Source organism: Rhinolophus sinicus, chromosome 1 (assembly GCF_057876585.1).
Source record: "Rhinolophus sinicus isolate RSI-liver-muscle chromosome 1, RSI-T2T, whole genome shotgun sequence".
Taxonomy (NCBI): Eukaryota; Metazoa; Chordata; class Mammalia; order Chiroptera; family Rhinolophidae; genus Rhinolophus; species Rhinolophus sinicus.
The window spans coordinates 56,676,033-56,702,980 of NC_142501.1; the positions used below are offsets into that span (position 1 = coordinate 56,676,033).

General features: G+C 36.5%; 1 protein-coding gene across 1 annotated transcript; it reads right to left on the bottom strand.

Moving 5' to 3' along the window:
• Positions 1-2,316: 2,316 nt before the first annotated feature.
• OR10A7 (olfactory receptor family 10 subfamily A member 7) lies at positions 2,317-3,276 on the bottom strand. Its single transcript, XM_019724343.3, has one exon. It carries the CDS (start codon positions 3,274-3,276, stop codon positions 2,317-2,319), a length of 960 nt encoding a protein of 319 aa, XP_019579902.1.
• Positions 3,277-26,948: the final 23,672 nt, after the last annotated feature.

Consider the following 26,948-nt stretch of genomic DNA (forward strand, 5'->3'; position numbering starts at 1 on the left):
AGCTATCTTTATCAGGCTCTGAATTAATTCTGGGATATGGTAATGCATAAGACATGTCCTTGCTTTCAGGAATCTCCAATTTACCAAAACCACAGATATTAATAAAACAAACAATTGCATGCACAACTCAAGCACTGTAAATATGAAAAGGAAACTTAGGACCCAAGGAAAATTGGACAATGTCACAAAATAAATAATAGGAAGAAAAGATATAGTCATAAAGATAAAAGAAAGCTTTCATAAATAAGCGATTATTGAGTTGCTATTTGAAGAAAGAACATGGATTAATTAGATGAAGGGGATAGTTGTTGGAGAGGGAGAATCTAGGGAGAGGAAACAGCATGTAATGTCAATGTTATTACATGATTTTTTAAATACTTTACTATCTATTTAAATGCTTTACATTCTATTACATGGAATCATAATTGTAATATCAGGTTTTACCATTTTGGAAGTCTGACTACTGGAGATTTCTGGTACTTAAAATCAGTTTGGGCTGTGGAAGTAATGTCAAGTAGTTTTAAAATGCGGTTTCTGAGTGCTGGCAAATCTCAGAGAAGGAGGCCTATGCAGGAAAACATCTCATTGGTGTTCATACTTTTTATTACTTAAACTCAAGGTCTATACATGTCTTTTTCCTTCCATACATTTTACAATAGGGCATTCTTGAGGTTGTTTTTTGGAACCTCTCCTTATTCTTCTAAACGAACAGTCAGTATTGATATGTCTCTTAGGATAGGTGTGGATATTCTTTAAACTTTTAACTTGGGGAAGAACTGCTTTGAAGCTTAAGCAATAAAATGACACAAGTTTGGTAAGGAGATTTCTTTCAGCTCTCTTTCTGGAAATTCAGCATCATTCTGTAATCCTGGAGAGCTGGAGTTGAACATATCCAGAAACACGACTTCTGACTCAAGCAAGGATTTCTTAATACCTTGGTAATAAAGAACAGCAAAGCTTCTCTAAGTGGTTTTCCAAAGTAGTGAGTGTTTTAAAATGAGACCAAAACAATGTAAGAGATCAGACACTCTGTGGTGACTGACAGCTGTTGGGTGTGTGTGTGTGTATGTGTGTGTGTGTGTGTGTGTGTGTGTGTGTGTGTGTGTGTGTGAGTGTACTGGCACACATGGCTACATGTGAAGTATTTGTTATGTGTCCCCAGAGACGACTAAAGACAGCTTTGGAAGGGGTAAGGTCCTGCTATTATATAGGTAGTGCCTATGAAGTATTCATTCATTCTACTGTTGTGAAGTTTCTCTCATCTAAGGTTAGCACGGTATCTTATGTACAGTCATAAACACTCACTTCTCAATATGAGAGAACATATATTCATATTGTTCAGTCATAGGAAATGAATATATCTTTTCTGCCTATAGTTGCAGTGATGATAAGTCTCTGAGTTTAAAATCTCCAGGTATATCCTTTCCATTTGTAATTCTATTGATAAAAATCCCAGATTCTGATCATCGCTATGCTGAAAACCAGGGCCTGGGTGCTAATTGGACTAGAACGATAATTTTAACAAAGCAATATACTATTCATTCAATACAAAGAAATACAGGAAAATGGGGTAAAATATTCACAATTTTAAAATTAGATACAAAGGTTGTATAATAGTGTCGTATTTTTATCATTGGCCTAGCAAATATGTATTTATCTACTTAATATATTTTCATATTAATGAAAAACCAAAGAATAAGTGGATAAGAGCAAAGGAAGAATCTAGTTTTGGACAAATAATCAGCGTCCCTCACTGGATTTACAAGTTAAGTACTTAGAGCTGTGTTGTAGTGTTACGGTGTACATCACTCATCAGTATTTATTAACATTGATTATTTAATATACATGATTATTAGGATATAGAGAGAGCAGAGTAATTAAAAGTATGTGCTCCATTTAAGAACTTAAAATCTAACAGTCTATATTTGACACTAAAAATGCATTAATTACTTTCTATTCACTTTTAATTTTTTCCACATGAAGAACATTTCATTTTTCTTAGGAACATGATGTGAAACATACTAAGCTTAATCCTGTTAACCATTGTAGAAGGAAAAGCTGAATGGTGTCCAGGAACCAGGAGCTGCTCTGTAATTATGTTGATTAAATATTGTTGATTGAAGTAATGAATGATAAACTTTTTAATAATCCTACCCGATAGTCCCCTTTTGCTTAAACACAATTGAAAAATGTAGAACAGACCAAGTGGGTTCTGGTTGCTATGCTATAAGTAGTTAAATGAAAATATATATTGGTAGAGGGATCATAAAACCTTGGGAAACCTCTCTGTACAACAGTTTGTCTACTATGGCTGGTTTAGGCCATTCGTCTAAGAGAGTTCCTTTGTGTTACCCTTTGAAAGGCTTCCTTTACTTCCTTGTTCCTCAAAGTATAGATAACAGGATTCAGAGCTGGTGTGACAACTGTGTACATGAGGGCGGTTGCTTTGTCTGTTTCTGGATTGTGTGCCGTCTTAGGTTTGAGATAAGTGAACAAGGCAGTGCCATAGAACAGAGAAACAACCAGGATGTGAGAAGAACAAGTGGAGAAAGCTTTGCGTCTGCCAGCTGCTGAAGGGATTCTCAAGATGGTCACAAAAATGCGCACATAGGAGAACAGAATGAGAAAACAGGGACTCATAATGAAGAGCACAGAGACAGCAAACATCACAATCTCATTATGAGAGGTATCAACACAAGCCAGTTTCACTACAGGCATGATGTCACAAAAAAAGTGCTGAATCTTTCCTGTTCCACAGAAGGGCAGAGTGAAGATCCAGGTGGTCTGGACTGACTCCACTACCACCCCAGTGGTCCAAGATGCTGCGGCCAATTTCAAACACACATGAGAGCCCATCAGGAGAGTGTAATGCAGTGGGTAACAAATAGCTACAAAGCGGTCATAAGCCATGGCAGCTAGCAGGCAACATTCTGTCAGTCCCAAGATGGTAAACACATACATCTGAGCTGCACAGCCTCCCACACTTATGGTTTTGGTCTCCATAAGCAGGTGAACCAGCATCTGAGGCACCACACTGGTGATATAGCACATCTCCAGAAAGGAGAGGTTAACCAGAAAGAAATACATGGGAGTGTGCAGAGAAGGGGTGACCCAGATCAGGCAGATGATGATGAGGTTTCCTCCCACAGTAAACAAGTAAATGATTAAGAACACAATGAAGAGCACAGGTTGTAGCTCTGCTAGAGAGGAAAATGCCACAAATGTGAATCCGGTGCAGAGGGACTGGTTTCCACTTAGAGCCTCAGAGCCAGACATCTGTGGAGAAAATAGAGAGCAGATAATACCTAAAGAATCTGGTCACCTAGCACAGGTCTCTATCACGCCCCAGAAAAAGGAGCTTTCCGAGGATCAGTGATCTGACATGACGACCTACACACTTCGATTCCTTTAACAAAAGCTTTCTGCATAACTGCCCAATTAAAATGGAGGCGGTATTCCTTCTTGATTTTGAATTCTGGATCTTATGATTTTATTTTTTCCACAGAAATGTAGAGAACATGGGTTGAAGTTACATAATCTGTTTTTTTTTTGTTTGTTTTTTTCAATATTCTTATATACACAGGCCGATATAAAAGTAATACATGTAGGCATTCTATTTGTAAAGGAGCCACATAAAACCTAAGTGTCTAGAGTAAAATGTAAAGGTGCTATATTCTGGTCTTATAAATTTCACAGCCTTCTTTAAAGCCACACTTAAGTATCTGGAAGGGAGTATATTTCCAGCCATTTATGTTTTCATTTTCATACATGTTTTTATGCATTTTGATTCGAAAAGAATGAATAGGCAGCTAAAAACCAGGAAAACTAAACTAACAATTTCCTTTCCACAGCCTCAATGTAATTTTACAGGAATTTCTAAATAGGAAAACATACCAAGGACCACAGGTAAACTTTCTTTTCCTTGCTGGGCTTCTGGACTTCCTACAATTCCAAATTATAACATGGTGATAGAATCAGCAGTATTTCTATTCTGACTGCAGACCAGAGGGATTGCATCTAGTGCATGGCTTAATTATGTTGGTCTCAAGAGGGATTTGTTCTGAAACAACAACAATGAACGTTCAAGTAAATTGGGTTTTCATTTTTTGAATACATTTTCCAGAAATAATTTATTGTTGGTTACACCATGTAAGCTTTGATGTGTAAAACTAAAGGTTTCTAAAGGATTTTCATCATGCCATTACACTAATCACTGAACCTTTGTGAATATTTGCCAGAGTAATCTTCTTTAAGCTCCTCAGATAGACAGTGACTGCTCAGGACTTTGTGATATCATCAGGCACAGTGCAGGACACAAAGTAGTCTTCATAAATCCCATGAAGAGCGTTCACTTTATTCATTATGTATGATTAAATTGTTAGCAGCATAAATAAATAGGCCTAGTAAGGGAAATTCCAAATTTCTAATGGAATTAAAATAATTTATCAAAAATATGAAAGTTTTTTGTTTTGCACTGTCCTCAAGAAATAATGTTTTTAGATTTTTTGGGAGTATATACCCAGGAGAGGGATTGTTGGGTCATATGGTAATTCTATTCTTAATTTTTTTGAGGAACATCCACACTTTATTTATGGTGACCAAGACATGGAAACAACCAAAGTATCCTTCAATAGATGATTGGATAAAGAAGATGTGGTACATATACACAATGGAATACTATTCTGCCATAAGAAAAGATGAAATAGTGCCATTTGCAACAATGTGGATGGATCTTGAGATTACTATGCTAAGTGAAATAAGCAGACAGAAAATGTTGAGAACCATATGCTTTCACTGATATGTGGGATGTAAAACTGAAAATAGCAAAGGAATAAAACAAACAAAGAAACAAAAACTCATAGATATAGACAATAATTTAGTCGGTACCAGAGGGTAAGGCGGGTGGTAGATAAGGGTAAATAAGGTCAAATATATGGTGACGGAAGAAGAAGACTCTGGGTAGTGAACACACAGTGTGATATATAGATGATATATTACAGAATTGTACACTTGAAATCTATGTAACTTTACTATTCATTGTCACCCCAATAAACTTTAATTAAAAAATAATAATTTAAAAAGTTTTTTCTTAAGGATCACTATTGCTTTAAGCAAAATACAGCTTCTTTTAATATAATTTAATTTTTTCTGCTTTATTGAGATTTAATTGACAAACAAAATTGTATGTATTCAAAGTGTACAATACGATTATTTGATATATGTATAGATTGTAAAAGATTACCTCAATCAGCTTAATGAACACATCATCATCTCACATAATTTGTATGTGTGATAAGAATGCTTAGGATCTACTCTTTCAGCAAATTTCTGTTATGTAATACAGTATTATTAATTATAGTCACTATGTTGTACATTAGATTCTCAGAACTTATTCATCGTGTAACTGAAGACTTGAACCCTTTGATCGGCAGCTCATCATTTTCCCCACCCCTCAGTTCATTTTTCTTTGTTTTTATAAATTTTTAAAAATTACACTTATAAATGAGATTACCTACTATTTGTCTTTCTGTGTCTGGCTATTTCACTTAGCATAATGCCCTCCAGATTAATCCATGTGGTCATAAATGGCAGGATTTCCTTCTTTTTTATCGCTGAATAATATTTCTCTTTGACATTGGTCTTGACAATGATTTTTAGATCATTTTCTAAATTTTTAGACCAAAAGCATGGGCAACAAAAGCAAAAACAAACAAATGGGACTAAATTAAACAAGAAAGTTTCTCCACAGCAAAGGATATGATCAACAAAATGAAAAGGCAACTTGTGGAATGGGAGAAAATATTTGCAAACTATGTATCTAGTAAGGGGTCAATATAAAAAATATACAAGAACTCATGCAACACAATAGCAAAAAACAAATAATCTGATTAAACAATGGGCAGAGGACCTGAATAGATATTTTTCCAAAGAAGACATGCAGTTAGGCAAAAGGTACACGAAAATATGTCAACATCACTAATCATCGGAGACATGCAAATTAAAACCACTTGACATCACCTCACATTTGTTAGGACAGCTATTATAAAAAAGACAAGAGATAACAAGTGCTGGTAAGGATGTGGAGAAAGGGAACTCTTGTACTCTATTAGTAAGAATTTAAGTTGGTACAGCCATTATGGAAAACAGTTTGGAGTTTCCTCAAAAAATTAAAAATGGAACTCCCATAGGATCCAGCAATCCCACTGTAAAGTAAATATAATGTAAGTTAGGTGCCCCTTTGTGCCTTCCACTTGTTGCGTCAGGGGAACGCTCTGTCCGGTGACACCCAGACATTGACTCCCCAGTCAGCAGGAGTAAACTTGGGAAGGCCTCGCCAGCCCCCCTGGTTAAACAATAGCTGACCCGCTGGTGGAACGCATAAATAAAATCACGTAGGTTGCCCTGTGGCCATGGTAACTTCATGTACATTGTGAAACTGCCAGAATCATGTCCCCCTGCCTTCTACCCTAAATAATTACCCTGAAACTTGTAATTCATTGTCCCCATGCTTGCTAATTGTAGTCGCTATGTCCTAGCATTCTTTCCCAACTGGTAATCTATTTTAAAAAACCCTATATAGTTAATGTGCTGGGGGAGCCGTAGTCAGAACTCTCCAACTGGGACGCTCGCTGAACACACCTAAAGCTAAGACACTGTCTTGGTTCCCCAGCGCCTTAAAAACAGTCTTCAGGTAGTGAAAACTCACTGTTGCTCTTTGTCTTACTTTGCTTTATTCTGTCTATCTTACTTATTGCTTCACTTAATAAATAGTGTTTTGCTGCATCAACTCCATCTCAATGTGCATGGTGAATGCATATTCAACACCCAAGTTGTGTGGCCACTTAAAATGTAGCCCCTTGCTGCTACATTTTGGCGCTGGGAGCAGTATAGGCGACCACCATGCCATTTGGGAAGAAAGGAGATATTGAGGCTCCCGTGACCCTTGTGCTGGGTTGGGAAGAACTCCCGTATTCTCAGCTGGCCCAGGAACGGGTTCGGGGCTCTGGCCTTGCTGAAAACTGGTATACACGGGTTGCTAATGCTGAGCCTCCATAGTTGCTGATGTGCCTGCAGGCTGTCAGCACTACAGAAAAGAAGTCAGTTGCTCCCTGCGGTTGGGCAAGTCTAGCTGCCTACCGAAAGACAAGAGTAAAAACAAGGAAAGTCTGCTTAAGGAAAAATTAAAAATGGAAAAAAAAAAAGGTAACTTATAAAGTCATTTGTCCATGTTAAAATGTCAAAATTATATTTTGGTTGATCAGGCTCGAAATTACCAGACTATTGCTGAGACTGCAGCTGTTAAAGTTGCAAAATATAAATATAAAAAAAGGAGAAGAAAAGTGAATTCTACAAAGGTACATGCTGTTATAGCCTCTCCTATACTTGGAATGGGAATATTTGAAATGATACAAATAATGATCAGGAGGATTGGGATAAATTGAAGAAAGAGGCTAAACAGGAATATAAGGAAAAATCTGTTTGGTGCGCGTCCTATTACACGCCGGCGGGAAGAGAGGGATATGGCTACAGGCAATGTAGCAGGCAAAACAACTATTGAAGATTTGACCCAACAAGAAATTAATAACATTTTATCTAGATTTACCCAAAAACCAGGTGAAGCTTGAATCACCTGGATGATCCGAATAGCGCGTCAAGGGGCTGGAGGAATAATGTTAGATTCCACCGATTGCTTAAAATTTGTATCTGTAACCTCCAACCCACATGTGCAGGCAGCTCTTAGGGAATATCATGCTCAAGATCAGGGCGGGCAGACTAATTTGTTAGCCCTTGCAGCACAGGGCTGTAACTGGCAATATCCAACTGACACTTCATGGCCTTCTAGTGACCGTCCGTGGTATACGCTGCGAGATGGCATTATAAAATTAAAGGAAAAATGCATAAAACTACTATAATGGTTGGAGAGGCGGATGCATACTTTGACACCCCTGTGGGGGGGGGTCCCATCGTAATGTGTTGGTGTGCACTGCACCTCCTGCTTACTGGAACTTAATGACGACTTTTCTCCTCAGTGAAACAGGGAATACACTGGGAGCGGTCCTGAATAGGATGACCCAGTTAGGGGATATGGGGGATTGGAGAGAGAGCGCATATCCCTCCAAAGGGCAACCCCAAATCCCCGCAAGGTCTCTAGAAGAGACATGTTTCAGGCCTTGTTAAAGGCTGAAGCAAAAAAAGAGGAAATAGATGGGATTCCAACTTCGGATATATGAAAGCTATATAAGGAAAACGTAAAGCATGCAAGAAAGGCAGACATCAAAAAAGGAAACAAACACACAAAAAAGAAAATAAAAAAAACTGAAGCTTATAAAATCTAGTGCTCCGCCACCTCCATGTCAGGGTTTATACCCTGATTTGAATCCTTTTCTCCAGGCTGCCCCATAGGGATCAGGCCAAGCTCTGGTGTCAATTAACATTGCTAGAAGAGATTATCGCCCACATATTAATTTAACTATTTATTGAAAAAATGGGTCCCATACTGTAGCTAGAGCTTTAATTAACACCAGAGCAGAGGCCTCTTTAATTTATGGAAATCCACAAAACTTTAAAGGCCGCCCCTTAACTATAACTGGCATTGGGGGAACCAAAATTACAGCTAAACAAGTTACTCTTACCATAAAAAATTGGGCAGTTTCCCCCCAAAAAATATTCTGTAGTAATAGTTTCCATTAAAAAATACATAATTAAAATAAACGTTCTTAAAGCAATGTCCCTAAATTTAAAAATGAAAAATATCAATTTGCAATACAGGCTTTCAAAATTCTGCCTATTACGGTGGGGCACCTACTTATAACTCCAGTTAAATTACCTGAACCTATTAAAATTGTAACATTAAAACAATATTGGATTCCTGGAGGACAACAAGAAATTACAAATACAATACAAGATTATGTAAAAGCTGGAGACTTCGTGCCCACCACCTCTCCTTGGAATAGTCCAGTCTAGCCAGTAAAAAAGACAGATGGATCCTGGAACATGACTATAAATTATAGGGAAGTAAATAAAGTCACTCCGCCTTTATGTGCTGCTGTACCCAATATTATTACTTGAAGTAAACGTGTTCAAAAATTTCCAGGCAACTGGTATGCTGTTGTTGACTTGGCTAATGCATTCTTTACTATTCCAATTGATAGTAAGTTTTGGCCTCAGTTTGCCTTTACGTGAAATGGGAGACAATATACATTCACTTGTCTCCCGTAGGGGTAGCTCCATAGCCCTACAATCTGTCACTGATTGCTGCAAAACATTTAAATGAGTTTTCTTTGCCTGAAGGGGTGCAAATCACACATTACATTAATAGTATTTTAATACAAACCCTGTCAGAACAACATACACAGGTCATTCTAAAAAATTTAACTCAGCATATAAAACAGGCTGGGAAATTAATCCAACCAAGATTCAAAGGCCAGCTAAACAAGTAAAATTTTTAAAAATTAATTGAAACAAGAAACATAGGAAAATCCTCCCAAATGCTAGGCAAAAAAATTTTTAATTTCCCAGTCCCGACGACTAAACAAAAAGCTCAAAAATTTATAGGGCTATTTGGCTACTGGCGAGCCCACATTCGCCATCTGGGAATAATTTTGCAGCCATTATACAAAGTTACTGAAAAAACATGTAAATTTAAATGGGAAAGAAACAACCTCAGGCTTTAAACAAGCAAAATGGCAATCCAAACAGCTTTAAATCTTTGGTCCATACAAGATGGACCAATTAAGTTGCATATAACTGCCTATGATCAATATGCTAACTATGGCAGATGCAATCGGAGAAAAGGGGGCCTCTCGGTTTCTGGTCACAAAAGCCTCCAAAGGCCAGACAATCTTACACCCCCTTTGAACAGCAGCTCTTAGCAGCATACTGGGCATTAACTAAAACTAAACAACTCACAATAGGACACGATGTCTTTTTAAGGCCCGGTATCCCTATTATGACCTAAATTAATAGTAACCCAGTGTCCCATAAAATAGGGCATGCACAAAAAGCTAGTATAATAAAATAAAAATAATGTATCCAAAATAAAGCAAAAGCAGAAAAAAGGGGGTTGCTAAATTACATAAAATAATAAAAAAATTAACTAATGGCTTTGTTAAGCTCCCACCTATATCAAAACCAATATTACAATCTCCTGCAAAATGGAGCCTCCCCTGTAAATCTCTATCAAAAACAAAGAAGCAATGTGCATGGTTTACAAACAAATCAGCCAAATATATTGGCCAGGAGCGGCATTGGAAAGCTGTCACCTATAACCCTCACTCCAAAGTAACATTGAAAACAAAGGGCCAAGGCGAGAGCAGCCAGTTAGCTGAGCTCCAGGCAGTCCACCAGGCCCTTAAGCAAAAACAGGGAGGGCAATGTCATATTTTTACTAATTCTTGGGCAAGAGTGAACAAATTAGCCACCTGGATGCCCACATGAAAAAACAATAATTAAAAAATCCACACGAAAAAAATGTTTTAAAAAGCCATTATGAAAAAAATCTAAAAAGTTGTGCAAAAAACTAATGTATCTGTTTTTCACGTAAATGCCCATACTAAAACGAATACTCTTAAATGTCAGCACAATCAAACTGCTAACCAACTGGCAAATATAGCCACTGCCTCACAAAAAAAATCACGAGGAAGCTGCACTGGCAAAATGAATCCATTACCAAACTGAACACCTAGGGCCGCAAGCTATACACAGGTGGGCACAGCAGCGGGGAATTCATGTTCCCCACTTAATATTTAAAAAAATTATAAATCAATATAAAATATGTCAAAAAAATCAACACCGATCCATTCCAAAAATTGTAACAGGGGAATTGGCCAAAGGCAATATGCCTGCTCAAATTTGGCAAATTAATTATATTGGCCCGTTACCAAAGAGTAGATACCAATATATTTGCACCTGTGTTAATACATATTCTGGAGTATTAGTGGCCATTCCTTTTTCTGGGGCCACTCAATAAAATACTTGCAAATTATTAAGAGTAATAATTTTATACTATGAAATTCCAACTCAAGTCCAAAGTAATAATAAATCCCACTTTAAAGACAAAAATACAGGCATTTTCCCACCAACATGGCATAAAATGGTTGTATTGCATCCCTTATTATCCACAAGCATCAGGCTTAATTAAAAAAATAAATGGCTTACTAAAAAAAAAAAAAATTTTAAAAATTGAAGCAAAATTCTTATCAACATTAAAAAAATAATTTACCTACAGCCTAAAACAGTTAAACAACAAACTTCTAGGGGATACTACTCCCCTCGGCTATATATTTACTCCTAATCTACCAATTAAAAAACATCTAAACAAAGTTTAAAGCGGTGGGCCATACATAAACGTGCCCAACCCCCATGTTTTAAAACCTTAAAGTCAGCAGACAATAATCTAAGAACTCTAAAAGCGGTTAATATACCGCCTGGACGGATTGTCACTGTCCCCACAGGATTGTCATTTCAGCTAAATTGCACCTCAATCCAGCCTGGCAGTAAAAAAACTGCAAATAATAGCTAAAATAATTAATGCAAATTATCTTGGTAAAATTCAAGTATTGCTACATAATGTTACATCTAAAGCCATCACCCTCAATGCACAAAACTGCATTGCACAATTAATTATAGTCCCCTATCAAAAGGGGTAATGGCATCAGTTAGATGCCCCTCCTCCTGTAACAACAAAACAGAAAAATTTGGCTCCACTAAGGTAAAGGGTAGGGGCAAAGCACAAGCATGGGTCAAGCGCATTCCTACTGCCACTCCTCTTAAGGCCAAAGTAGTTGCTAAAGGAAGTAATAATACCTTTGCAGTAATGTTTCCTGGTCAAAAAAAAAATTAAAATTCTGCCCTTTAATCAAATGTTTCTTCGAAAATAAACAATGGTCTTAAAAATAAATGGTCCTAGCCTTGCTAATTCTAACTTAAATGGCACCAGTGAACTCCGGACCCATCTCCTTCCAATGTGATGAAAACATCTAAATCTACCCAGCCAAAAATATAATAAATGTTTCTAATTTCTGCTTAACTGAAAAAAACACATGTTAAACAAACTTTATCTTCTTGTTTAATAGGAGTCTGCCTCCCCAGTTGAACTCAAGCTATAAGTTTGCTTATATACCTGCTAACACCACAGGTGGGCCCTGTACAATAAAACAATTTACAGTATTTATGCCTCAAATAAGTCACATAAACGTAACAACCCCTGTAATTAAAAAAAATCATAGTCTACCCCGAAATTGTGTATCTGAGCTATCCTTATTTAGCCCCGCAAAATATGTTTCCCTTAGTTTGTTTGTTCTCCCAGCCATGTCCATTGCTTTAAATGTTAAAATAAGTCATTTAGCATGTAGCATGGCTAAGGCCATTAATGCCACTTCTAAAGCTATATCAAAAATTAATAAAAAATTAAATAAAGTTAAAAAAGCAGTATTAAAAATAAGGCTGCATTTGACAAGATACAACATCCATTTATGATTAAAACACTTAATAAAATGGGTATAGAAGGAAAATACCTTAACATAATAAAGGCCATATATGACAAGCCCTCTGCAAATCTCATAATTAATGGAGAAAAACTGAAGCCCTTTGCTCTACGTTCAGGAACACGACAGGGATGTCCCCTATCACCTCTGCTTTTCAACATAGTGTTGGAAGTCCTTGCCAGAGCAATCAGGCAAGAGAAAGAAATAAAAGGCATCTAAATTGGGAATGAAGAAGTTAAATTATCACTCTTTGCAGATGACATGATGCTATATACAGAAAACCCTAAAGACTCCACCAAAAAGCTATTAGAAACAATCAACAAATACAGTAAAGTTGCCGGCTACAAAATCAACGCACAAAAGTCCATTGCCTTCCTATATACTAACAATGAAATCTCAGAAAAAGAAATACAAAAAACAATTCCTTTTGCAATTGCAGCAAAAAGAATAAAATACCTAGGAATAAACTTAACCAAGGACGTGAAAGACCTATATGCTGAAAACTATAAGACATTTTTGAAAGAAATTGAAGAAGACACAAAGAAATGGAAAGACATTCCGTGCTCATGGATTGGAAGAATCAACATAGTTAAAATGGCCATATTACCCAAAGCAATATACAGATTCAATGCAATCCCCATCAAAATCCCAATGGCATATTTTAAAGAAATAGAACAAAAAATCATCAGATTTGTTTGGAACCACAAAAGACCCCGAATAGCCAAAGCAATCTTAAGAAAAAAGAACAATGCTGGAGGTATCACACTTCCTGACTTCGGCTTGTACTACAGGGCTACAATAATCAAAACAGCATGGTATTGGCAGAAAAACAGACACATAGACCAATGGAATAGAATTGAGAACCCAGAAATAAAACCACATAAATATGGACAGATAATTTTTGACAAAGAAGCTAAAAACATACAATGGAGCAAAGACAGCTTCTTCAATAAATGGTGCTGGGAGAATTGGATAGCCACGTGCAAAAGAATGAAACTAGACTGCTATTTGTCACCATGTACCAAAGTTAATTCAAAATGGATCAAAGACTTAAGCATAAGACCTGACACAATAAACTGCATAGAAGAAAACATAGGTACTAAACTTATGGACCTTGGGTTCAAAGAGCATTTTATGAACTTGACTCCAAAGGCAATGGAAGTAAAAGCTAAAATAAACAAATGGGACTATATGAAACTTAAAAGCTTCTGCACAGCAAAAGAAACCATTGACAAAATAAAGAGGCCACCAACTGAATGGGAGAAGATTTTTGCAAACAGTGCCTCCGATAAGGGGCTAGTATCCAGAATATACAAGGAACTCATGCAACTCAACAACAAAAAAACAAACAACCCAATTGAAAAATGGGCAGAGGACTTGAAAAGACATTTCTCCAAAGAGGACATACAAATGGCAAATAGACATATGAAAAAATGCTCAACGTCACTAATCATCAGAGAAAAGCAAATCAAAACCACAATGAGATATCACCTCACCCCAGTCAGAATGGCTATCATCAACAAGACAAATAGTAACAAATGTTGGAGAGGCTGTGGAGAAAAAGGAACCCTCATACACTGTTGGTGGGAATGCAGACTGGTGCAGCCGTTATGGAAGGCAGTGTGGAGGTTCCTCAAAGAATTATGAATAGAATTGCCATATGACCCAGCAATCCCTCTCCTGGGTATCTACCCAAAATATCTGAAAACATTTAGAGATAAAGACACATGTGCTCCAGTGTTCATTGCAGCTTTGTTTACTGTGGCCAAGACATGGAAACAACCAAAATGTCCTTCGATAGATGAATGGATTAAGAAGTTGTGGTATATATACACAATGGAATACTATTCGGCAGTAAGAAAAGATGATATAGGAACATTTGTGACAACATGGATGGATCTTGAGAGAGTAATGCTGAGCGAAACAAGTCAGACAGAAAAAGCAGAGAACCATGTGATTTCACTGATATGTGGTATATAAACCAAAAACAACAAAAGAACAAGACAAACAAATGAGAAACAGAAACTCATAGACACAGACAATAGTTTAGTGGTTGCCAGAGGGTAAGGGGGGCGGGGGGTGGGGGGTGGGAGATGAGGGTAAGGGGGATCGAATATATGGTGATGGAAGGAGAACTGACTCTGGGTGATGAACACACAATGGGATTTATAGATGACGTAATACAGAATTGTACACCTGAAATCTATGTAATTTTACTAACAATTGTCACCCCAATAAATTTAATTAAAAAAAAATAGGGCTGCTATTAATTATCTTCTGCTGCAACATAATCATATGTGTAAAAAAATTTAAAAAATGCTATTTTAATCTATCTAATAACTCCCGGCCAATTAAAAAACACCTCAAAAACCTGCATGTTTTGTCCAAACAAACTACGCAGAGAGAGGGCTTCTTTGGCCTAAATTTGTCTGCTGTTACAAATTAAATCAGGTCTTGGAGGCCAAATTTTAAAAAATAAATATATTTAATTATTGCTTTTATTGCTATTATGTTATACACCTGCTGTTGTATTCAATTATGCCCATTATGTAATGTACTCTATGTTATCCTCACCGCCAACAACCATATAAAATATACCCCAAGCAAAAGTCCCAAAGGGTCAAGGACCAAATGTAAAGTAAATATAATGTAGGTTAAGTGTCCCTTTGTGCCTTCCACTTGTTGCGTCAGGGGAACGCTCTGTCCAGTGGCACCCAGACATTGACTCCCCAGTCAGCAGGAGAAAACTTGGGAAGGCCTTGCCAGCCCCCCTGGTTAAACAATAGCTTAAATTGGAAAGCATAAATAAAATCACGTAGGTTGCCCTGTGGCCATGGTAACTTCATGTACATTGTGAAACTGCCAGAATCATGTCCCCCTGCCTTCTACCCTAAATAATTACCCTGAAACTTGTGATTCATTGTTCCCATGCTTGCTAATTGTAATCGCTATGTCCTAGCATTCTTTCCCAACTGGTAATCTATTTAAAAAAACCCTATATAATTAATGTCCTGGGGTAGCCCTAGTCGGAACTCTCTGACTGGGACGCTCACTGAACACACCTAAAGCCAAGATGCTGTCTTGGTTCCCCAGCACCTTAAAAACACTCTTCAGGTGGTGAAAACTCACTGTTGCTCTTTGTCTTACTTTGCTTTATTGTATCTACCTTACTTACTGCTTCAGTTAATAAATAGTGGTTTGCTGCATCAACTCCGTCTCAGTGTGCATGGTGAATGCATATTCAACACCTTAATTCTGTGGCCACTTAAAACGTAGCCCCTTGGTGCTACACCCACTTCTGGGTATGTATCTGAAGGAAACAAAATCAGTGTCTCAAAGAGATATCTGCACCCCATGTTCACTGCAGCATTATTTACAATAACCAAGACATGAAAACAACCTGTGTCCATCATTGATATGTTTTTACAGCAAAATATTAACAAAACAAAACAAAAGTTGATGGGAGCGGTTGGATAGCTCAGTTGGTTACAGCGGGAGCTCTCAGCAACAAGGTTGCCGGTTCAATTCCCGCATGGGATGGTGGGCTGAGCTCCCTACAAGAAGATTGAAAAAGAACTGCAACTGACTTGGAGCTGAGCTGCACCCTCCACAACTAGATTGAAGGACAATGATTTGACTTGGAGATGATGGGTCCTGGAAAAGCACACTGTTCCCCAATATTCCCCAATTAAAAAAAAATTTTTTTAAAGTTGATACTACATTTCTTCAACCTCCATCTGGACTGTGTTGAGTATTTCTTTTTTTTAAATTTTACTTTTTGAAAAGTAATTAATTAATTTTTAATTAAAGGTTACTGGGGTGACATTTATTAGTAAGGTTATGTAGATTTCAGGTGTACAATTCCATAATACATCATTTATATATCTCATTGTGTGTTCACCACCCATAATCAGTTCTCCTTCCATCACCATATATTTGATTCCTTTTACTCTCATCTACCATCCCACTCTCCCCTTACCCTCTGGTAATCACTAAACTATTGTCTGTGTCTATGAGTTTTGTTTCCTCATTTGTTTGTCTTGTTCCTTTGTTGTTTCCAGTTTTATATCCCACATATCAGTGAAATCATATGGTTCTCGACTTTTTCTGTCTGACTTATTTCGCTTAGCATCATAATCTCAAGATCCATCCACGTTGTCACAAATGGCACTATTACATCTTTTCTTATGGCAGAATAGTATTCCATTGTGTATATATACCACATCGCCTTTACCCAATCATCTACTGAAGGATACTTTGGTTGTTTCCATTGTCTTGGCCACTGTAAATAAAGCTGCAGTGAACATCAAAGCACCTAAAAAATTTTGAAATTTGGTTAGGAGATAAAGCTTAAGAACAATTAGTAAAAATACAATTCTGTCATAAGTGATAAAGCAAAATTCTTAATTGCCAAAATCAGTGCTGCAAAATACAAATACGTTTACATTTGTAAACTTTTATTATAAATTAATATCAATAACAAATGCTGTGTATTTTCAAGTAGTAGAGAGAAAAAAATTTATGTAAAATAATGATTCACTGTAGAATTAAACCCATAGACTTGGTAGTCAGATAATAAGTAATTTGAATTTACTTTTCAGTATCTTTTTAGTATTTTTTCCTGAATAAATCAAGAGTCAGTTTTAGGTTTTTTTTGTTTGTTTATTTGTTTGTTTGTTTTTTATGAAGAATTCTAATGGACAAAAAAATTAAACAAGTCAGGAAACAAATATCATTTGAATTTATTTGTAAGTTCCATCAAAATGACTCATACAGAAGCCTTATAGAAAGAATATTCTAAATCTAGAGGCAAAAATTTTTACATATATATGTATGTATGGGATATACTGATCTACAGAGGCAGAACCCCCTCTTCATCATAAATTAGATGTGAATAACCTGTGTCTATGTTTTGGGGGCATCTGGAGGTGGTGCAGAAACTATTTTTAAAAGAGCCTTTGGATGCGGCCTTAAAAACTATGATGGTATTCTTAATTTTCAGATTAGTTGAACGTGTTTTCTCTGTCTATAGTCATGGGCAAATTTGTGGAAAAAATGTCTAGAGAAAAATTATAATTTTTTTAATCAACTTTTAAATCTTGGTGTGAAAAAAATCATATATGAATAAAGCAAAATCAAACGTGGTAGAAGAAACACTAATCTTAGTTTTTAAAAACCTAGATGCATTTACAGCAACTAATATTTGACAAGGATACCAAGAATACTCAATGGAGAAAACACAATCTCTTTAATGAACGGTGCTGGGAAAATCAGATGTTGATGTGTAAAATAATAAAACTAAAATTTTATCTTATGCCACTCACAAAAATTAACTTGAAATGGATTAAAGACTTAAATCATCAGGGGGATATATCTCTTACATATATCTCTTATCATTGTTTTTCTTTCTTTTTTTAAAATTAGTTTCAGGTGTACAAGATAATGTAATAGTTAAACATTTATCATTTATATCCCTCACACAATGATAACCCCCTTATCCCTAAATACTACCCCTCTGACATCGCATACAGCCATTACATTTCCACTGCCTCTATTCTTAATGCTGTACTCCACTTGTAAAAAAAAAAAAAAATATATATATATATATATATATATAAATACATATATATAAATATATATGTATTTATATATATATATAAAATGAAATTGTAGTTGACATTCATTATTGTTCAGCTTCAGTTTCAGGTGTACAGTGCAGTGATCAGGCATCTACATCATCCTTGAGGTTGTCTCCCTAACGAGACAAGTGTCCATCGGATACACTACAAAATCTTTACTACATTATTGATTACATCCCCCAAATTGACTTTCGTTTCCCTGTGGCAATCTTGTGGTTACTGACTGTGCTTTCTAATACCCTCACCTTCCCCCTTATCACAATACCCCCTTCCATCTAGCAGCCCTGAGGTTTTCCTCTATGTCTCTGAGACTGTTTCTGGTTAGTTCATTCATTTATTATTTTCTTTAGATTCCACATATAAGTGAGATCATATGGTATTTGTCTTTCTCTGTCTGACTTATTTCACTTAACATAATGTTCTCTAGGTCCATCCATATTGTTGGAAATGGTAAGATTTCATTCTTCTTTATGGCTGCGTAATACTCCATTGTACAAATGTACCACAGTTTCTTAATCCAGTCGTCTACCGATGGGCATTTCGGTTGTTTCCATGTCTTGGCTATTGTGTATAGTACTGCAATAAGCATAGGGGTGCATACATTTTTTTGAATTAGAGTTTTGGATTTCTCCAGATAGATACCTGGGAGTAGAATCGCTGGGTCATAAGGTAGTCCCATTTTCAGATTTTTGAGTTACCTCCATACTGTTTTCCATAGCGGCTGCACCAATCTGCAATCCCACCAACAGTGTACAAGAGTTCCCTTTTCTCCACATCCTTGCCAGCACTTGTTGTTTGTTGATTTATTGATGATAGCCATTTTGACTGGGGTGAGGTGGTATCTCATTGCGGTTTTTATTTGCACTTCTCTAATGATTAGGAAGGTTGAGCATTTTTTTTGTCTGTTTGCCATCTGTCTATCCTTTTTAGAAAAATGTCTGTTCATGTCCTCTGCCCATTTTTTAATTGGGTTGTTTGTTATTTTGGAGTTGAGTTGAGTGAGTTTTTTTTTATAAATTTGGGATATTAACCCCTTATCGGATATATCATTGGCAAATATCTTCTCCCATTCAGTAGGATCCCTTTTTGTTTTATTGATGGTTTCCTTTGCTGTGAAAAAAATTTTTAGTTTGATGTAATCCCACATGTTTATTTTTTGTCTTGCGCGAGGGGATATATCAGTAAAAATCTTACTGTGGGTAATATCTGAAAAGTTTCTTCCTATATTTTCTCCTAGGAATTTTATGGTTTTAGATCTTACATTTAAGTCTTTAATCCATTTTGAATTTATTCTTGTATATGGGCCAGCACCATTTATTGAATAGATTGTCTTTACCCCACTGTAAATTCTTGCTTCCATTGTCATAGATTAAATGACCATATAGGCATGGATTTATTTCTGGGCTCTCTATTCTCTTCCATTGATCTATGTGTCTGTTTTTATGCCAGTACCATGCTTTTTTGATTGCTGTATCCTTGTAGTATAATTTGATGTCGGGTATCGTGATACCTCCCCTTCTTATTTCTCAAGATTGCCGAGGCTATCCGGGATCTTAAACTTTAGAATTATATGTTCTATTTCTGTGAAAAATGTCCTTGGTTGTTTGGTAGGAATTGTGTTCAATCTGTATATTGCCTTAGGCAGTATGGACATTTTAACTGTATTAATTCTTCCTATCCACCAGCATGGTATGTGTTTCCATCTATTTGTATCTTCTTTAATTTATCTCTTTAGTGTCTTATAATTTTCTGAGTACAGATCTTTTACTTCTTTGGTTAAATTTATTCCCAGGTATTTTGTAGTCTTTGAAGCAATTGTAAATGGGATTGTTTTCTTAATTTCTCCTTCTGATATTTTATTATTGGTATATACAAATGCAACTGATTTCTGAATATTAATTTTGTATCCTGCTACTTTACTAAATTCATTTATCAGTTCTAATTGTTTTTTGGTGTTCTTTAGGGTTCTCTCTCTATAGTATCATGTCATCTGCATATAATGACAATTTTACTTCCTCCTTACCAATTTGGATGCCTTTTATTTCTTTTTCTTGTCTGATTGCTGTGGCTAGAACTTCCAGCACTATGTTGAATAGAAGTGGAGAAAGTGGGCAACCTTGCCTTGTCCTAATCTTAAGGGGAATGGTTTTAGCTTTCCCCCATTGAGTATGATGTTAGCTGTGGGTTTATCATATATGGCCTTTATTATGTTGAGATATGGTCCTTCTATCCCACTTTATAAGAGTTTTTATCATAAATGGCTGCTGGATTTGTTAAATGCTTTTTCTGTATCTATTGATATGATCATATGAATTTTATTTTTCATTTTGTTAATGTGGTGTATCACATTAATTGATTTGTGGATGTTGAACCACCCTTGAATACCAGGAATGAATCCCACTTGATCATGGTGTATGATCTTTTTAATGTATTGCTGAATTCTGTTTACTAATATTTTGTTGAGGATTTTTTGCATCTATGTTCATTAGGGATATCATCCTGTAGTTTTCTTTTTTTGTAATGTCTTTGTCTGATTTGAGGATCAGGGTGATAGTGGCTTTGTAAAAAGTGTTTGGGAGCCTTCCTTCCTTCTGGATTTTTTGGAATAGTTTAAGGAGAATAGGTGATAATTCTTTTTTGAATGTTTTATAAAATTCACCTGTAAAGCCATCTGGTCCAGGGCTTTTGTTTGTTGCAAGCTTGTTGATTACTGATTCAATTTCCCTGGTGGTAATCAGTCTATTGAGATTTTCTGTTTCTTCTTGAGTTAGCCTTGGAAGGTTTTATGCTTCTAGAAAATTGTCCATTTCTTCCAGATTGTCAAATTTGTTGGCATATAGTTACTCATAGTAACTTCTTAATTTTTTTTGTATTTCTGTGGTGTCTGTTGTCACTTCTCTTTCATTTCTGATTTTATTAGTTTGGGTCCTCTCTTTGTTTTGATGAGTCTGACTAAAGGTTTGTTGATTTTGTTTATCTTCTCTAAAAACCTGCTCTTGGATATACTGATCTTTTGTATTTTTTTTGGTCCTTATTTCATTTATTGTTCACTCTGATCTTTATTATCTCTTTCCTTGTACTCCCTTTAGGCTTATTTTGCTGTTCTTTTTTCAGATCCCCTTAAGTGTGAAGATAAACTGTTGATTAGTGATTTTTTGTTTCTTTAGGTAGGCCTGCATTGCTATGAATTTCCCTCTTAGGACTTTTTTTGCTGCATCCCATAGATTTTGGGTCATCGTGTTTTCATCTTTGTTTGTCTTGAGATATCTTTTGATTTCTTCCTTGATCTCATAGTTGACCCATTCGTTATTTAGTAACATGCTATCCAGCCTCCGTATATTTGTGTGTCTTCCAGTTTTTTCCCTGTAGTTGATTTCTAATTTCATAGCACTGTGGTTAGAGAAGACAACTGGTATGATTTCAATTTTCTTAAACTTGTCAAGACTTGTTTTGTGGCCTAACATGTGGTCTATCTTGGAAAATGTGTTCTTGAGAAGAATGTGTATTCTGCAGCTTTGGGGTGAAATGCTCTGAAAATATCAATTAAATCCAACTGGTCCAATGTGTCATTTAGGCTGTTATTTCCATATTGATTTTCTGTCTGGAAGACCTGTCCATTGTTGTCAGAGGTGTGTTGAAGTTCCCTACTATGATAGTGTTACTGTTGATCTCTGTCTTTATGTCAGTCAATATCTGTTTTATATATTTAGGTGCTCCTATGTTTGGTGCATACATATTTAGTAGGGTTATGTCCTCTTGTCAGATCGATCCCTTTAATATTATGTAGTGCCCATCTTTGTCTTTTAATATATTTGTCATTTTAAAGTCTATTTTGTCAGATATAAGTATTGCAACTGCAGGTTTTTTCTCATTTCCATTTGCATGAAATATCATACTCCAACCCTTCACTTTCAGCCTGTGTGTCTTTTGATCTGAGGTGAGTCTCACGCAAGGGTCTTTCTTTCTTATCCACTCAGCCACCTGTGTCTTTTGATTGGAACATTTAATCCATTTACATTTAAAGTGATTATTGATAGATACATAGATATTGCCATTTTTTAATTTGTAGTTAGATTGTTTTCATCTTTCTTCTGCTTCCAGAAGCCCTTTTAATATTTCCTGCAATACTGGCTTGGTGGTAATACATTTCTTTAGCTTCTTCTTTTCTGGGAAGCTCTTTATCTCTCCTTCAATTTTAAATGAGAGCCTTGCTGGATAAAGCAATCTAGGTTGTAGGCCTTTGTTTTTCATTACTTTGAGTACATCCTGCCACTTCTTCCTGGCCTACAAATTTCTGTAGAAAAGTCATTTGATAGTCTTATAGGAATTCCCTTGTATGTAACCTGCTGTCTTTCTCTTGCTGCTTTTAGGATTCTCTCTTTGTCTTTAACCTTTTCCATTTTTACTGTAATGTGTCTCGGTGTGGACCTGTTTGGATATATCCTCGTTGGAACTCTCTGCACTTCCTGGGCTTGTATGTCGGTTTCCTTTACCAGGTTAGTGAAGTTTTCGGTCATTATTACTTCAAATGTGTTCTTGATCCCTTGCTCCCTCTCTTCACCTTCTGGTATACCTATGATGCACACATTGTTGCGCTTGATGTTATCCCAGAGATCTTTTAAACCATTTTCATTGTTTTTTATTCTTTTTTCTTTTTGTTGTTCCATTTGGGTGATCTCTGCTAACTTGTCTTCTAAGTTGCCGATTTGATTCTCTGCCTCATCTAACCTGTTGGTAATTCTTTCAAGTGTGTTTTTATTTTAGTTATTGTGTTCTTTAGTTCTAACTGGTTGTTCATTATGATTTCTCTGTCCTTCTTTATGTCATCACTAAGCTCCTTAACCATACTTATCATCAGTGTTCTGAACTCTGTCTCTGATATGTTGGTTACCTCTATTTCATTTTGTTCCATTTCTGGAGGTTTCTTCTGTTCTTTATTTGGGGGACATGTTTCTTTGTTTCCCCATTCTGGCTGACTCTGTGTTTGTTTTGATGTATTAGGTAGATCCCCTAGGGTTCTTGTTTTTTGCTGGGTTATCTTATGTAGTATGTGTCCTTTATATTTGACTTGCATCACTTCCCTATTCTCCTGTGCGTGTGCTCCAAAGGTGACCCTTGTGTTGTGTATATTGTCCTGTTAAAGTTGAACTTCAATTGCTTTTGGCTTGTCAGTAGGTGGGATTGACTCCTAGGTTGACTAGTTGTGAGACTTGGCTCTGCCCACAGTGGATGATCTGCTGCATGAGGGTTGACCTCTCAAATGAGGCTTGGCACCTATGGGCTCTTGTGCGTGTAGAGAATTCCCTCGGGGTGTGTCACTTATAGGTCAAACCCAGTAATACTCTGGTTTTGTCTGGAGTTGGCCTTTAGGTGTGTTGAATCTTGTGCCTCTTGGGCTGGTCCTTTAAGTAATCCTTGTATGGGTCTCTTAGCTGTTCTGTGTGATGAGCAGAGAGTCCTTTGAAGGGTTATAGATGTTCAATTTGTGGTAAATTCTGGAGCAGAACTCAAGAAGACCACCTTGCTGTAGCCATTCCTATGATGTCCTCTCTTGTCTTCTTGATGCTAGCCATCCTAGAAGGCATGAGGTTATATGTCATTATAGTTTTGATTTGTATTTCCCTAATGATTAGTGATATTAACCAGCTTTTCACTTACCTGTTAGCCATTAAATATATTTTGGGAAAATGTCATTCATATCCTTTTCCCATTTTTAATTGGATTATTATTATTATTATTATTTGCTACAGGGTTGTAGACATTCTTTATATATCATGCTATATGGATGGAAAAAGTCAAGAACCACATGATTTCATTCATATGTGGGATATGAAACTGAAAACAAAAAATGAACAAACAAGACACACAAACAAGCAAAAACTCAGACACAGACAACAGTATGGTTGTTACCAGAGATGGTTACCAAAGGGGGATTGGGGGAAGTAGAAAAGGGTAAAAATGGTCAAATATAGGGTGATGAAAGTAGAACTGACTCTGGGTAGTGAACACAATGCAATATACAGGTGATGTATATAGAATTGTACACTTGAAACCTATATAATTTTATTAACTAATGTCATCCCAATAAATTTAATTAAAAAATAGAAAGACAAGAGATAACAAATACTGGAGCGGATGTGGAGAAAGGGAACATTTATGCACTGTTGGTGGGAATGTAAATTGCTATAACCACTATGGAAAACAGTATAAAGGGCCCTCAAAAAATTCAAAATAGAACCACTATATAACCCAGTAATTTCAGATCTGAGAGTATATCCAAAGGAAACAAAATCCCTATGTTGAAGAGATATCTGCACCACCATGCTCATTGCAGCATTATTTACAATAGCCAAGACATGGAAACAACCTAAGTGTCCATGACAGATGAATGAATAAGGAAAATATGGTATATATACACACAATAGAGTACTATTTAGCCATAAAAAGAAGGAAATCCTGCCATTGTGACAACATGGATGTATCTTGAGGGTTTTATACAAAGTGAAATAAGTCAGACAGAGAAAGACCAAGACCATGTGATCTCACTTATGTGTGGAATCTAAAAAAACAAAACAAAAACCCAAACTCACAGAAAACGAGATCAGATTTGTGGTTGCTGGTGTGGGGGATATGGATGGGGAAATTAGACAAAGGTGTTCAAAAGGTACAAACTTCAGTTATAGGATCAGTAAGTACGGGGGATGCAGTGTACAACATGATGACTATAATTAATGCTGCTGTGTGAGATGTTTGCAAATTGCTATGACTGTACATTCTACAAGTTCTCATCACAGGAAAAAATGTTTTTGTAATTATATGAGTTGATGGATGTTAAATAAAACTAATGAAATTGAAAATAAAATAAAAATGAAAACCTAGATGCTATTTCTAATTGTTTCATTAACTATCTTGGTGATTTTGGTCAAGATAAAAACTATTTGATCATCTATAAAGGAGGAGGTTCTAAATTTGTGATACAAAAAACAATGTAATGGCAAAGTAGTTGGGAGATTGGTTAGGAGTTTTCATTGACAAATTTGCAAAAGGAGTTTAAATGTAAGTTGAAAAAGAAGCGTGCCTTGTGTTTGGCAAGGGAACATAGATAGTGGAGGGCAAAAAGAAGGTGAAGGAAACTTTGTATGTTAATTGTCATTTCCTCTTTTTCTTATACACTTGTTTATAGGTTGGTCTTTTATCTGTTTTATGAATTTACAGGCTTATGTTTCAAATCAGAGCATTTGATTTCTCTTAAGCGTATACATATATTCATTGTTGTGGATTGAATTGTGCTTCCCCAAAAGATAATCGGAAGTCCTAACACTGGGTATTTATGAATGTGACGTTCTTTGGAAAAAGGGCGTTTATAGATGTAATCAGTTTAAGATAAGGTTATACTAGATTAGGGTCAGCCCTAAATCCAACAATTAGGGTTATTATATAAGGAGAGAGAGATGAAGAGATACAGAAACCCATAGGGAAGACAGCCGTGTGAAGACTGAGGCAAAAGTTGGAGGGACGCAGTAGCAAGCCAGGAACACGGAGGCTTGTTGGCACCCACCAGAACCTGGGAGAAAGGCATGGAACAGATTGTTACTCAGAACCTTCAGAAGGAACCAGTCCTGCTGACGCCTTGGTTTCAGACTTTTGACCTCTTGAACTGTGAGAGAATATATTTTTGCTGCTTTAAGCCACCCAGTTTGTGGTAATTTGTTACGACAACCCTAGGACACTAATACCGTCCACGGCTTTGAAAGTGATTAAGGAATTCCTCCTGAAATGTGTGGTAGATGGATTAAAAAACAGCCATGTCCTTTGTAATGTGACTCTGCACCTCCACTCCGCAGGAAAATGTCTATGTTCCCATCCTTTGAATTTAGCCTAGATCCTTGACTTGATTTTGCAAAGAGAATGTGACAGAAGGAATGTTGTGACAATTCAGAGGGGAAAAATCAAGAAACCAAGCATGTATCTGCTCTCCCTCTCTTGCACCCATGTGATTCTCATGAGAACAAGCCAAGGTTAGCCTGCTGGAAGAAGAGAGACCTATTGAAGCAATCTGATTCATCCCAACTGAGGCCAGTCTAGACCGGTTTACAGTCCATTCAGATCAGTGGAACTGCCTCGCTGACCCATAAACTCAAGAGCAGTAATACATGCTTATTATTTTAAGACACTAAGTGTAAGGGAGCTTTGTTAGGTAGAAATGACAAAGTGATAAAAGATGCATAACCAGTTCCTGATAATGAAATTAAGAATCACATCTGTCGGATCCATCTTTGACTCTAACTGAAATTGTTCCCACTATGAAGCATGGGGCAGGAAGCTGTGTTGTAACAGAGCCAATTTCTTGAACTTGCCTTTCTTAATACCCACTTGATTTATTGAAATCTTCCTGCCTTCATCTGTCTGGCTCTCTGAATATTATCTTCATCCTCAAGCTTCCAATATTTTTTTCTGTATTTTACCTCGGCTGTTTTCCATGGATTCAAGGATCCAGTTCTTTCCATAGGTTTGGGAAGTTCTTGTCAACTGTTTGTTTTAAAAGGCTCTCTGTTCCCTTCTCCCTCTCATCTCTTTCTGGTATCCCCATTATTCTTATATTGCTCTTTCTGATAGAGTCAGATAGTTCTTGTAGAGTTTTTTTTTTTTTTTTTTTTTTTTAAGATTTGTTTTTATTGGGGAAGGGGAAAAGGACTTTATTGGGGAAAAGTGTGTACTTCCAGGACTTTTTTCCAAGTCAAGTTGTTGTCCTTTCAGTCTTAGTTGTGGAGGGCACAGCTCAGCTCCAGGTCCAGTTGCCGTTGCTAGTTGCAGGGGGCCCAGC

What these genes read in the sequence shown, in the direction of transcription:
- OR10A7 (XM_019724343.3), bottom strand. Translation starts at nt 3,276, where the DNA reads ATGTCTGGCTCTGAGGCTCTAAGTGGAAACCAGTCCCTCTGCACCGGA.